The following is a 13,760-nucleotide window of genomic DNA, read 5'->3' on the forward strand; positions in this document are numbered from 1 at the left end:
GGAGCGCGGACAGAGCCAGCCAGCAGTAAGCGGCTGAGGGCCGACCACCTGTGTTACGGTCTGTGTGGCTCTGGTGACTCAGACACTTCGGGTGGTTTCTGTACACATACCCCTGCGAGGAACTCCAGACTTAGCTGACTAGAGGTTCTTAACCCAGCGAACGGCAAGGCACGTTTATAGTGAGGGCCCTGTGTTTAGGGAAGGGTGCTCCACGGCTCAGAGCAGAGCTACGTTAGGTGGGTGGGAAACCAGCCCGTGAGCGGAACGACGCTCGGTGGGCGGAACGACGCTCGGTGGGCGGGGCTTATCTCCATCCGCAGACCAAGCTCACGGGGCAGGACTCCGCCCTGTGGGCGGAGCTTATCTCGGTGGGCGGAACTACGACCTTGACTGGCTCCCTCATTCCGGAACTTCCTGGATCCTGCAGGTGCTGATGGCGTTACCTGGAGCTTAAACCCCTGCACGAGGGTATCGGAGGACTGGTGAGAGATTAATTAAAAAATTTTCCGGCGCGCTGGCGTGGAGTTTCCGAGGGTTGAGACAGGATTGGCCGTCCGCGGGCTGCTGCCGTCTGGAGGCTCCGTTCCGTCGTCGCTTGCTGCCTTAGGCAGCCCTACTCGGCCGCAGGCCTGCTGGCTCAGGCCTGAAACCCCCATGCCTGCTGGGCCTTCAGCCCACGGCAGGGTACCAGTTTTGGGTTGTTCTGTTGTCACCAGTTTCCACGTGGTTGTTAAAGAAAATCCCTATCCCCCTACCCCCCCAGCTAGGCTCTCATCTTCACGAACCTTCCTCAAGTCCCCAACTCTATTGGATGTTTCCCTTTTGTGACTCCACTCGTATGCTGTCAGTTACAGCACCTATCTTTATGTTTGTATGTTTCATATGTATGTATATAGGTTCTGTACCACACTTGGTACATAGTAATTGATTAATGAATTCTAGACGAATGGTTGGATTTTGGTTACTTAGTGGAAGGATTTTAGATTATTTAATTTGCGGGTGGTTTATGTGTATTTTCTGCTTCTATAATAATCATGTATTTTCTACTGTGTTTTTTTTTTTTTTAGAAGTTCTGTTGGGGTTCGGAAGCATTGCTGTCTCTGTTGTTCCTGAGGCTAGACATTGAAGGAGGAGAGATACAATGTGAGCAAAGGGAAGAAGGGAAGAATGTGCAAGGTGTCTTCAGAGAGTAATTAGTAGACTAGAGTCGGTATAGAGAAATAGCAGGAGATACCTTTGACAGATTTATGCTGGAGTCAGGTTTCCAGCAGTATGTCAGGACAAAGAATATTGCTCCTTGTGGGTTGGAGGAGCCACTGAAGGATTTTAACATTGGGACGGTTCAATTCATACCACTACGCAGGATAGACTTGAATGCATGTGGCTTAAGCCAGGGGTTGACAGTCTTTCTGTAAAGGGCCAAATAGTAAATATTTTAGGCTTTGCGAGCCACAGTTGTCGCAGGAAAGCAGCCACACACAAAACATACATAACTGAATGGACGTAGCTGCGTTCTAATAAAACGTCATTTACAAAGACAGGTGCCTGACCTGATTTGGTCCATGGGTATAGTTTGTCCCAACCCATAGTCTAACCAAATAGTCCTAGGGACTAAAGCAGTAACCCAGTCCTGAACTAGGCAGTACTAAATCATGTTTTTGTACTGCATTTTTATTTATATATGAGAGGCCACATCACATAATGAGAGCTCAGGATCTAGTCTGCTTGGCTTTGAATCTTGGCATTCTCTGACTACTAATAGTGCAACAATGGGCAGATTAACTTCTCTTTGCATCAGGTTTTTTTTTTTCTAATATGTAAAATGAGGATAAAATAGTACCTCCTACAAAGTGTTGTTGTAAGGAGTAAATTAGTTAAAACACATAAAATGTTAGCATAGTGCTGTACATGTAGTAAAAGCTTAATAAATTTTAACTATTAATATTTTTTAAATTGTTCCTCACGTGCATTGTTAAAGACAGGTTTGAGAGATGTTTCTCAAGTAGAATTTATAGGCTTAGTGTGTTTAGCTATAAAACAAAGATAATACAGTTTTTAGGCACGAGCCATTCACATAGAGGTGATGTGGAAGTCATGAAAGTAATTTAACGCGGGGGTTAGGAAGTGTAAGATTAAGTACTGGTTTTGAGGAGGTGCACACAGGAGTGAAAATGGGGCAAGTAAAAAGGAATGAAAGAAGGAGGGAGAAGGGAGTCAGTCCTAGAGTATGAAAGGAACCAGAATGGAATAGCAGTATGTAAACTAGCAGAAGGATGGATGGTGATGGTTAGCATTGTCAGATGCTGCAGAGAGCTGAAAAAAAACAATTGTTGTGTTGAGAATATTAATTAATCTAACTGGCAGAAATTAATGTGGAGCCTCTTATGGGTCAGGTGCTGGAGATGCAGAAAAGAATTAGCTACATACTCTGCACTGAAACAGAAAAATCTAGTAGGACCAAAAGGACATGGAGATTATTTTAATACAAGCAGCAATTTTAAAAATAATCAGGAGGAAGATGGAACTTCTTAGATTGGTACCTTTACTTCCAAAACTGAAATTGATTTACAGTTCATAAACATGGGCAACTTAATTGAGCTTCTTTTCTTTCTTTCCTAGACAATGGCCAAGAACAAACTAAGAGGACAGAAGTCCAGGAATGTATTCCACATAGCCAGCCAAAAAAGCTTTAAAGTTAAAAATAAAGCAAAACCAGTTACCACTAATCTGAAGAAGGTTAGTATCACTTAAGCACTATGACTTTATTGTTTACAAGCAAAGCATAGTTGTAAAGCTACTGAAAAACTGAATGCTAATATTTAAAACAGGTTCTTAGCCTTTCCTACAAAAGCATGATTTTAAACATTTGTTTTAAAAATGAAAAAAGATGAAGAAAAATAACCTCCCTTTCTTGAATTCAAATGTGCAAAAAGAAGAAAGCATTTTAACTGCAAATGTGTGAGGCTCCAAGTAACAGTTTTAAGTTTTCTCAGAGCATAGAAATCATAAAAAAACATGGTATGGAAAAGTTATCTCTAAACTCATGTATTCAAGAAGCTTTCAACAGAGCCAAGACATGGAATGTCAGTCAACACGCATTCTTTTTCTCCTCAGTAATTCTTATTTCTCTGAAGATATCTAGAACTCAGATAAAAACCTAAAAATAGAAGATAAAATATTTTGTTTCTTAAAATACAAAATTTGAAAAGAAAGGAGTTACTTTATCTTTATTTCAAAATATTTGGGGAATGGGAAATTTCTTCAAGATTAAGTAGACTCCTTAAGATTATTCAAGAAAATGTTTTCAGGCTTAAGTAGTAGGTGGAGTCACCTCTAGAGGACTTAGTAATTATCATAATGGTCCATAGAAATGTAACATTTTATCTTTCAGTCTTCATGAACTAGCTGAGTTAAACTTTTTGGTGGAGCAATTTCATGACTTTGGAAATGCTAAAAAGGAAATAAAGCTGGGTGATAGGACTGGGGTTTGGGGGTGACAGTTTTAGATAGAACTGTCTTCAGGGTTGACATTGAAGACAAGACCTGCCTGATAGGAGCCAGTGATGCAAACTGCTGGGAAGTGTTGGAAGCAGCATGTTCTAGGCAGAAAGAATAGTGAGTGCAAAGACCCCCAGCTGGGTGAAGGGTTGGTATATTTGAGGAAAATTATTTTGTTTGGATAGGAAGTCCTAGAAGCTTTATGGATGCAAATGGAAAAGATCTGTGGGTAGGCAGCCTGGTTGGAGAAAGTATCGAACACTTTTCTGAGAAAGCAGCCTAACTTAGGGGGAGGTCGTACAATCGCCAGGTACTATATAAATGGTAACTCAAAGTTGGTGGCCATGGACTTAAAGTGAAGCCAGTCAGCCAGTTATGATTTTCTAGAGCTTCAGTTTGGGGCTCAAAAAGGCTGATACTTGAGTTTAACTAGGTTGCCAGGCAAGTCTGATTGAGGGAGAGAAGAGAAGTAGAGCTAGAGTGTGAAGGAGTGACTGATTAGTGGTCATGGAATCTGTACAGGCTAAAGGGAAAGGTGGGGATATGAAAATGTGAACAATAGTGAACTTGGTGGGAAAAGATTTCAGTGAGATTTAAGAATTATTAATAAAATAAGTGGATAGGAGGTGGTGCGGTAACAGGTAATGATGCAGCCTAAGGTAATGCATGGGAGTGATGGCAAGGTAGGTCGTGGAAAAGACCCCTGGAGATGAGGACCTGAAGAGATTAAGAAGGCATAGGATAGGTTTTTGTTGTAGCCACTAAACAGCGACGCCAGGTGTGAGAGGGGTCAGTGAGCCATGGTTTGAGATCTTTCACGAAGGAGCAAGTAATCATGGTGTTGGTAGATGACCGTAATGAGGAGAGGGGTGTCAGAATGTCCTGATGCATAAGATGCAAAAGAGCCAAAAGTTTTGAAGGAGAAATGGTTGGGGAGCAGCTGTGAAGAACAATACCACCCCCACCTTTCAGATTCAAGCGAGGACGGCTACAGGGGCCACTGTCCTCAGGAGACTGCCAGGCACTTCCATCAAGGAAGGATTCAGAGACGTACTGTTAGAAGGACACTGGAAGCATGCCATCCAGGTTCCTCATTTTACAGATGAGAGACGATAGCACCATAGCTTAGAAAGATAGTGGTCACATATTTTGGCCTGCTTATTCCAGGAAAGTCAAGGTATGAGGTATATCCACATAATTCTTATTTTTTAAAAAACAGAACCTTTTGTCTAAAATGTCCCAATAAGACTGTAAGAATTTTAGTATAAATTGTCTTCATAAATTGGTAGGATTGATAAGAGTTTATAGGTTTGGAGGGTAACAAGATTAAATTAAGGTTGCCTATATTTTTATCCTTAATGGTTGTGAGATCATGGATTAATGCTCTTTTTCTTTTTTTAAAAGATAAACATCATGAATGATGAAAAAGTTAACAGCGTGAATAAAGCTTTTGTAGATATGCAAAAGGTACTTGTACAGTTCATAAAAGGCCTTTCCCTTGAACCTCTGCAGAAACAGCTGGTGAGTGGAAATCACTTCCTTTTGTTCTGGCTAATAAACTCCAAATTTTCAGAGCCTGTATTGATTGTAATTTTTAGTATTTGGCTCTGTAGTATGTATAGCTTATTCAGACTTTAAAACATTGAGTCTAAAATATGGGAATTTATTGTCCTATTTCCAAAAGTACAACTAGAAGAAATTATATTGAATAATAGATAATGTCAGTATATTATGTCATTTTTGTTTGCTATTGTTATCTAAATTTTTAAATGTAATTTTCTCTCCAGATTCCTCAGCAGTGTCATGAAAACGAACCAGTTAATGTTGATGAAGCTACAAGATTAATGGCTCAGTTGTAATACACTGGTGATGCATCAAATTCTCCAAAAAGACCAATAAATTAAATGTTTTATACAATTTTATTTTTAAAAATCTTGTTAATGTACAGGCATTGGCACATTTTAAAAACAAACTACATAAACAGATCTTTCCTATAAACTAGGAAAGTGGAATGTCAGAAGTCAACAAAATGTGATAAACTTAAAGTGCTAAAACAGAAGGCACTTCACAAAATCTGTTCACTGAAACAGTTAATATATCCTAGTTTACACCCTTCACTTTATAAGTGGCAGTGAATGTCTGGATCAGAGGATACACAGAAATATGGACAGTCTCATGGCAGTAAAAATGTAAGACAAACAGATGATGAGCCCTTGGCCAACTTTTTTGTTTTTGATGACCTTAAGTCTACTTTAACTTTCCTCTCATATAAGGAAAAAAACAAGGATTCAGAATGGGAGGAAAAGTTGAAATTCCAGAATGTAATTACTTGAGGGTAGGGAGTTGGTAGATATGAAATCACTTTTTCCCCTGAAGCAATCAGAATCCTTTGTTTTTATGGTTGAAGTTTTGTGAAGTAAAAAAGAAAGTATTAGGGAAGAACATTTCAGAATCAGTGAACTAAAAAGATGTTACATTCAGTATTTTAAATACTTAGGTTATTAAGACGTCTAAAATGTTACACAGTTAGAGGTAGATAACAGTCCCAAGTTTCCATGGAATCTAATAATTTAGTATCTGGACATCAAACAGATCACAAACTCCTTCATTATCATCTAAATTAAAGTTGTAGTCATCTGCCGGGGTTGGAGACAGCCGTAAAAGCGGAAACACTGCAAGCAAAAAATAAATTCAGTGTTAAAGATGGTTTCTACATACAGGTAATGATGTCTAACATAAAATACTATCAAAAACATCAAGCCAAATTATGTTTCCCATGTTATACAGCAATTTTTAAAAAATATGTAATAGGAAATGTAATGATCAAATTAATGACATATTTTGAAAGATTCTTCTTTAAAGACATTTTATGCATTGATTATAGGTGTTAGCTTGAGAAACAAGTTAATTTTTATTGGTTGAACTTGTCACTAAAATTTATGATTCAGAAACACTGGTCAAAGTATTTTCTCTGATCTGCTAAATAAGCTACCACTTTGAAAACAGAGAAAGGAACTAGACATAAATTAATAAATATGCTGAAATTCTCTGCTTTTACGGAAGTGTTTGATAAATGTCTAAGTGGTTACTGTGCCATTGGCTAATTTAACAGCTGCTACTTCCTAGGTCTCGGCTATACATATTTGTTAGGAACCAGGACTCTGAATCCAAGAACTTTTAGAAAGGTGAGGCCCAGAGAGTAATTGTTAAAGTAACTACCATATTATAGCTAGTTGATTTTTAAGAATTATTTCAGATTAGACGATGATGTGGCTAATCTTAGTAATACTGACTTCACATTGGCAGCTTGAAATTGGCCATGGTAGGAGTATTTACAAAACTGTTTTCAGATTTCCTGTTGACTCAGATACACTGTTTTACTCTTCTTGGCCAAATTCTTCAGGTGTAAAAAGGGCTAGTATGCCAACAATTTAGAAGTTTATTCAGTAAAAGTGATGAGTATCCCCTTATGAATTCTTTTTCCTCAAAATGCAGGCAAAAATGTCTGAAGGATGCCTATAACTTACTATGAATCATCATACTACATTAAGCAGTTAAAAAATACAGGTTCTTCATTTCTTTTAAATCATGTGCCACTCATAAATTCTAGAAAAGCATTATTGATGTATAAGGTTATATTTATTAAATTTTTTAACTACTTACCATCAGAAGACATTAACTCATCAATGATATCTCCACTAATAGATCCCGCTGGAAAAAGAAATGTGATAAAGCTTTTTTTACACTTCTCTTTATATATTTTAACAGCAAAAAGGCAGATATATTTAAACACAGTATATATTAAGCACAGTTATATTTAACATCAGCATCTTGATTAAAAGTACGAAATCAGGGCTTCCCTGGTGGCGCAGTGGTTGAGAGTCTGCCTGCTGATGCAGGAGACATGGGTTCGTGCCCCAGTCCGAGAAGATCCCACATGCCGCGGAGCGGCTGGGCCCGTGAGCCACGGCCGCGGAGCCTGTGCTCCGCAACGGGAGAGGCCACAGCAGTGAGAGGCCCGCGTACCGCAAAAAAAAATATATATATATATATGGAATTAAAGTACTAGAACTTTATGGAAACAGAATTTTCATGACACCTAATCTGTACCTGGCATTACTTTTAAACTTCTGAACTCAAGACGTAGCCCCCCAAACTCACTGTTTTCCCAAAACTGACTCTTCAGTTTTTAGTCAGTGTTACCATAATTCTCCCTATGACTCAACCTTAAAAGTGCAACATCACTTTACAGTCCTCCTGTTAACTTTATCTTCAGATCTCACACATCAAAGTTTACTTATTTTGCCTAAAGAGTATTTCTCAAATCTTCCTTATTTCTCTTTCCAGTCCCATTGCCATCACCTCATTTTAGCCTCAATGTTCTCTCACAGTTGCATAACTGCAAACATCTTATCTTCTGTCTTCATTGCCTCTAATCTCTTCTTCCCAGGGCCAAAAGCCTCTTCTTTCCTAATGACGTTACTTCTGTGTTCACCAGTATACAGTTCTAAACGTGCCACTTCCCTGGTCACAAATCTTCATTGGTTTATAGGTCAAAGTCCTAACTCAGTCTGATATTCAAGGCCCTCTCTAATCTGGCCCCAAATTGTTTACTATTTCCAAATACAAAATCATGTACAGAAATGAAACGCTCAAAAGTTTCTTTAATGCTTTGTGAAAGCCAATGTACTAATTATGTCTGAGCTAAACCATAAGCCTGCCTACTTTATTCTTCCCAATTAGATTATAAGCTTTTGAAAGATGACACTTTCTGTTGTGCATCCCTATGGCCTATGGTGTGGAAATACTTATAGGGGAAGGATATGGGCAACAAGAAGCTGAAAAATATTCTGTGTCCAGTTAGATCTTTTTAGTCTCACTGTTACCTATTGTGAACTCAAAGAGTAGACCACATCCCAAAAGGATAAAGGTAAAAATAAATTGGAATATATACAATATATTTATTTTAAATTATCTGCAATACTATGTCTAGATTGCATGGCAGTCATTCATTCAGCATCCATGGGTCCTTTATTTGCAACCACTAAGGAGCTGGTAAATACCTAGCCATGTAATAACCAAGGGAAAGGACTGGATGCTGAGGAAATTTTATAAATTTAAGAAATGTGGCCCCTATTCCTGATGCCCAGTTTTTAGCTATCATTTCACAGATCAAACAACTTAGGAAGGCAAGACTTCCTAAATAATTGGAGTTGAGACCACTTATCAACTCTATAAAACTAAGCTTTCCAAATAAAAAGTATAACAATAGAGAATACAGAGAAACAGGAGACCTAAGTCACTATAGTTGTCCCTAGTATGATTTTTATTAAACATAGAACAAATTTCAATTATATATACTAGAGTTACTAAGAGATAAAAGAACCTTACAAAGTAAATCTCAGATAAAAAAGCTGACATGTAAATAGTAAAAGGGGGGTGGGGGAACAAATTTGGTTTAATTCCAAAAATGGAATCCTAAGGAAAACTGCAAATATATATATTTACACAGTCTATGAAACAACTAGTAGTATAATTAAAGACAGGATCTGTTTTTTAAATTTTCCTCATAATACATATTCCAGTGCTGGGCACACAGAAGACACAAAATTAATACTTGTTGATCAGATTTACTATTTTGCCTCCTATACTAGATAATAAAATAACATCACAATTGAGAAATTCAGAAAAGCTCTCCAACTTGTTCAACACAGTATTCATATTTTCCCCTCTACTTTTTAAAACAAAGGCTCTGAACCCACCTGAAGATAAGTCTGTGGCTGGAGTCTGCTGAAGATTCTGGCTTCTTTCGGAGACATGTTGCTCAGGCAGGTTCTGAGTTGCCATGTTGGATTTCTGTGGAGGCACTGGAGTCGAGGGCTGAGAGGAAGGCTGTGTGAGGTCATCAGGTGGGGGAACAGGAAAAACCACGGGCTTAGAGGAGCTGGACTCTTTATTTATAAGCAGCACGTGGATAGGTCCTGAATGACTCTTTAGATTGATCTGGTATTTCTTTTGTCCATTCTGACCCTTTGAAGTTAGTGGGCACAAACAAATGAATAAAGGTCAACATTTCTAGGTAAGCTGAAACATTAAAAATAAGACAGGCAAAGCTATAGGGACTAACTACGACAAAATTAAGTCGCTAAGTCAAAACATAGAGACCAAGAGTAGAATGGGATATTGAGTGCTATAAACCACTTGCCCCTAAAAGTAAGCTTTTCTTAAATACTGGGCATCAAAAACTCCCAGTTGTAGAATTCTGGAAACCATCTATTTGTGTGTAATTATACATGTCAGTGTGCAGCAGCACTCCAAGCATTCTCCACACGTATGGAACTCCGTCCCCTGGCATCTGCCGCCATGGATGTGGTCATCTGAATGTGCGGTCTTAAATGGCAGTTACTTCACAGGTCAAAACTTTTTTTCATTCAGCAAAGCACAAAGACAACTGAGTTTTCTTACAGAGATATAAATGTAAAGTCCCTCCATTTCAAAAGGTAATTTGTATCCCGAGGCTTCAGAAACCAGTAACGTAAACGCCTAAATACAAAGTTCTAGAATAGCTGGGAGAAGAGAGAGAGGTGATAACAGTAATTTTTTCTACCTCTTTTTTGATTGTTATAGTTTTCAAATCAGTTTGTTTCAGGAAATTTGAATCTGAAAACTAAAATCATGAAATTTATATTAGCATAGAGTCAATAAATATCTCTGACTCAATAAGCCAGAAAATGTTTTTTAAAAGACCTAATTTAAAGCAATATATTATTGTTGATATTTAAAGTGAACTTTTTCCTCAGGATTGTTATATTGGTTATATAGTCAAACTGATCTTTTAAGATTATTGACTATATTATTACTCATTCCTTGATGTCTTCTAGCTCAAATAAAATCAAATTTAAAAAAAAAGTAAAATGTTAAATGATTCTTTCAGTCACTTCCATAATTTTACCAAAGTACTGAAGACGTCTAAATTCAGATATCAGTACTTTCAAACAGACACCTTAAAAGCAGTAACTTGAAAGTGTTTGCAATTAGCTCATGTTCAGCTAAAGAAAATATATTTGTCCCTCTTGGAAGAGTAGATCCATTTTAACAAAAGTTATCCTACATACATACCATTTCTGGAATAGGTACCTCCAGCTGTGTACCAGAAGGTGCTTGAATGGCCAAAAGTGTATCACCTGGTCAAAAAAATTAAGAAATAAAGATTTTTACATTTTAGAAAATACTACTGATCCTGTAATACAGTGGCCAAGAGTGTGGGCTGTGGAGTCAGAATGCTTGGATTTGAATCCCAAGCTAGGTAACCTTGGGCTTTGGTTCTTAATTCTGTAAAATGGAGGCAATATAACTTACTGCATAGGGTTTTTTTTGAGGATTAAATGAGGTAATATATGTGTTATACCTTAGAACAGGTTAAATGTGTTAGCTCTATTCTCATAAACAAATTGCTTTCACCCAATCTCATGTCAAGTCTGAGATTCTTGAAACCTTTTAGCCTTAGTTAAACAACACTGTTTAGTTGAAGTATTTATACTATTTAAATGACTGGAGATACTAGAGATTAGGTATGATACAGTGAAATCTTAAGCTTAAGTGAACTTACTTTTGAAGCCAAATTCTACAGCAGTCTGCTGAGTTGAAGATTAAAAATACTTTCCCAAACTTTCTTTGAAAACTTGGGAAATATGGTGGCAAAGTAGAGCAATAAGCCCTCATATATTACCAACGTAGTCTTAGATGAAAGTCAGATTCCACTTGGCAAGGTGTTCGGCAGATTATTTTTTGTACGTGCATGATATAAAACTCCTTTTTTAATAGGTCATGCACAATTAAATATAAATCTGTATGCAAAATTTCATTTTACTTGTATTATATATATTATGGAAATACAGCCCCCACCCCCATTTTAGTTACTAATATATTGTCATCTTAAGGGGAAAACATGGAGGCTGGGGATAAAATAGGGTGAGGAATAATTTTCCTGATTATAAAATGGATAAACCTTACTCTGTCCTCATGCTTTCTTTGGGTTCCATTTGTGACCAGCACACTTGCTACGTATATTTTCATAAACAGTGCCAATGAGAACCGTGTTCTAGTTCAAGTTTACTCATTGACTCTGTGATTCTGTGACTTTGAGGCTGTTGCTTAATTGCTGACTTAGGTGCCTCTCCCACACATAGTTTATACCTACCGATGTGGGCAATGAAGTGAAAGCTGGGAAAAGCAGTTATTGTCATGGAAACAGAAATGAAAGCGGCCTATCAACACATGGCACTGTAGAGTGAGACCCAAAAATGTCCACAAGTCCTGAAAATAATGACTTAGGGTGAGTGCATGGAGAATTTTAAATCACATTACACTACACAGGAAGAATGTAAGAAAAAATTTACTAACAGTACTTACCATTAAAGCAATTACAGATGTCTTCATGAGTTACATAGGAAAATGTACTGTCATAGAGTTAAGGAAACAACATTTGTATCAAGGTCTAGACATTTAAATTAAGATAATAAATCTGAAGGCCAAAATAAAATGACCAAATGCATGAAGGGACTGTCACATATGGTCAGATGAAAAAGAACACAAGTCTTTAGTCTGAAAAGGCAAAGACAATCACATAGAGAAGTGTCCATCCTTTGCTCTAGGAAGAAGCCACTTTTGATTTCTCTGTCATTGAGAACTCTTGGGAGAGCGATGGAAAACACATTCCTCATGGAGACAGGAGCTTCAGGGGGAAGGATATTGATGGGAAAAAGGATGCTCTCAGTGGGAGTGAAGAGCAACTATACAAGCCTCTGCATCGAGAATCTTCTTGGGTCATGGTTTGGGGAATTGGGAGTGGCCACAATCTTGGAAAGCAGTGCAGCAAAGTGCATGATCAACTAGTTCAATGCTTTTTGAATCTTGGGGTTCCACAAGGCACAGCTGAAGACCCCCATTATTATCAAACTGTTAAGGAGTTCTGATCATAGAAAGGAAATAACAAATGAGACCATGGACTTGTTCACCAAAGACAAGACAACAGGAAAAATAAATTGTATACATTAGTCAAAAGTTTATAAGAGGTGGTACAAGATAAATGTAGTTAAAATGTTCCATATGACTACAGGTAAGTTCACAAATCAAGAGAGTCACAGATATCTAAGAGAACACAATGACTATAAGAAACACATGGAGTATATCACTAATGATGTTTCCCCCCAGTACAATAGATACTCCAGCCTTGGAACCCCACCCTCCAGTAAATACTGTCTTTGGGTTAATATTAGGCGGAATGTATCCTGGACTGATTGCAGGCCTGTAATATTTCATTTTCAAACCAAAATTAATTTTTCAAAACTTTGAGAGTTGCTGAATTTTTACTACTTCAGAACACTGAATGATTTAAGTACAGAACAATGATTTAAGTATGTCTATGCACTTAACAATGACTTCCAAATTTGTAGGCCCCCTAAGCACACTTTAGCTAGCATGTTACGTCCTATCAATTGGTAGACTGAATGTAGGTGAATTTGTTTTTCTCAGTGCAACACAGAAATGGTGCTAACTGATGCACTGTATAACTTAAAAAGGTAAAAATTTTAAAATATTAGTATAAATCAGAAGAATTATAAAATTAAAATGTTATATTCACTTGCAAAACTGAACTCTAAAAACACTAGAATAAAGTAACTGATCTTCAGACTGAAAGAATATATAGATATTATGTATACGTATAGCGTATTTAAAAGGATATCTATTATTAATGGAGTCGTCCATCACATTTTTGATGCTTTGCTGTAGCCACAACTTCTGCTGATCAAGTTCTCTTTCCTTCAGTTCTAGATCTTCAATTTCGGCTTTAAGATATCTTAATCTATCTATGACTTCTTTAGTATTACAGCCAGCACCTACACCTCTTAAAAACATATGAGAATTAATACCCCAGTATCAGACCCAGTTAAACATCACTTAATTTTTGTAGTAGTAAAACTCACTGAATATATTCAAGACAAAAATCTTTACACTCTTCTAAAAATCAAGCATTAAAATCCTTAGAAAAGTTAAGCACCATATACCTCTGAATATGTTTGCTTAGGCAATTTATTGCCAAGAACAACCAAAGTACACAAATTCTCAACATGTTCTAGTGTGCTTTTTGTCTTCTAGAAGGTCAGGCTGGTGACTGAGGCACCAGAGGATGTCAAAGTCAAATTGTCACACTGGAAGTCTAACTATATGGACTGAGATGCTGGTAAAACACATTATAACCT

At 37.4% G+C, this 13,760-nt stretch overlaps 2 protein-coding genes across 3 annotated transcripts in view; one reads left to right on the forward strand and one right to left on the reverse strand.

The window, feature by feature from the left end:
- Positions 1–1,074: 1,074 nt before the first annotated feature.
- Positions 1,075–5,867, forward strand: RBIS (ribosomal biogenesis factor). Of its 2 annotated transcripts, none has more exons than XM_007461732.1 (4): positions 1,075–1,102; positions 2,620–2,736; positions 4,903–5,019; positions 5,286–5,867. In XM_007461732.1, exons 2-4 carry the CDS (start codon positions 2,623–2,625, stop codon positions 5,355–5,357), a joined length of 303 nt encoding a protein of 100 aa, XP_007461794.1. In that variant the 5' UTR covers positions 1,075–1,102; positions 2,620–2,622; the 3' UTR covers positions 5,358–5,867. The 2 variants fall into 2 exon arrangements, with proteins under 2 accessions (XP_007461794.1, XP_007461795.1); XM_007461733.1 differs by lacking the exon at positions 1,075–1,102 and adding an exon at positions 1,168–1,176.
- Positions 5,402–13,760, reverse strand: part of E2F5 (E2F transcription factor 5) — a 28,049-nt gene continuing 19,690 nt past the window's right edge. Inside the window, exons 3-8 of the mRNA XM_007461731.1 lie at positions 13,244–13,405; positions 11,911–11,954; positions 10,618–10,682; positions 9,261–9,528; positions 7,162–7,209; positions 5,402–6,170 (exon numbers count right to left, since the gene is read on the reverse strand). Coding sequence (XP_007461793.1) covers positions 6,061–6,170; positions 7,162–7,209; positions 9,261–9,528; positions 10,618–10,682; positions 11,911–11,954; positions 13,244–13,405 — 697 coding nt within the window. The 3' untranslated portion in view covers positions 5,402–6,060. The remainder of the gene's footprint in view (positions 6,171–7,161; positions 7,210–9,260; positions 9,529–10,617; positions 10,683–11,910; positions 11,955–13,243; positions 13,406–13,760) is intronic.

The sequence above is a fragment of the Lipotes vexillifer genome, unplaced genomic scaffold, assembly GCF_000442215.2.
Source record: "Lipotes vexillifer unplaced genomic scaffold, Lipotes_vexillifer_v1.1 scaffold163, whole genome shotgun sequence".
NCBI lineage: Eukaryota > Metazoa > Chordata > Mammalia > Artiodactyla > Lipotidae > Lipotes > Lipotes vexillifer.

Excerpts from the sequence above, each read along its gene's own strand:
- RBIS (XM_007461733.1), top strand. Across the intron at positions 2,737-4,902 it reads TTACCACTAATCTGAAGAAG|ATAAACATCATGAATGATGA; the intron begins GTTAGTATCACT and ends TTTTTTTAAAAG. Across the intron at positions 5,020-5,285 it reads AACCTCTGCAGAAACAGCTG|ATTCCTCAGCAGTGTCATGA; the intron begins GTGAGTGGAAAT and ends TTTTCTCTCCAG.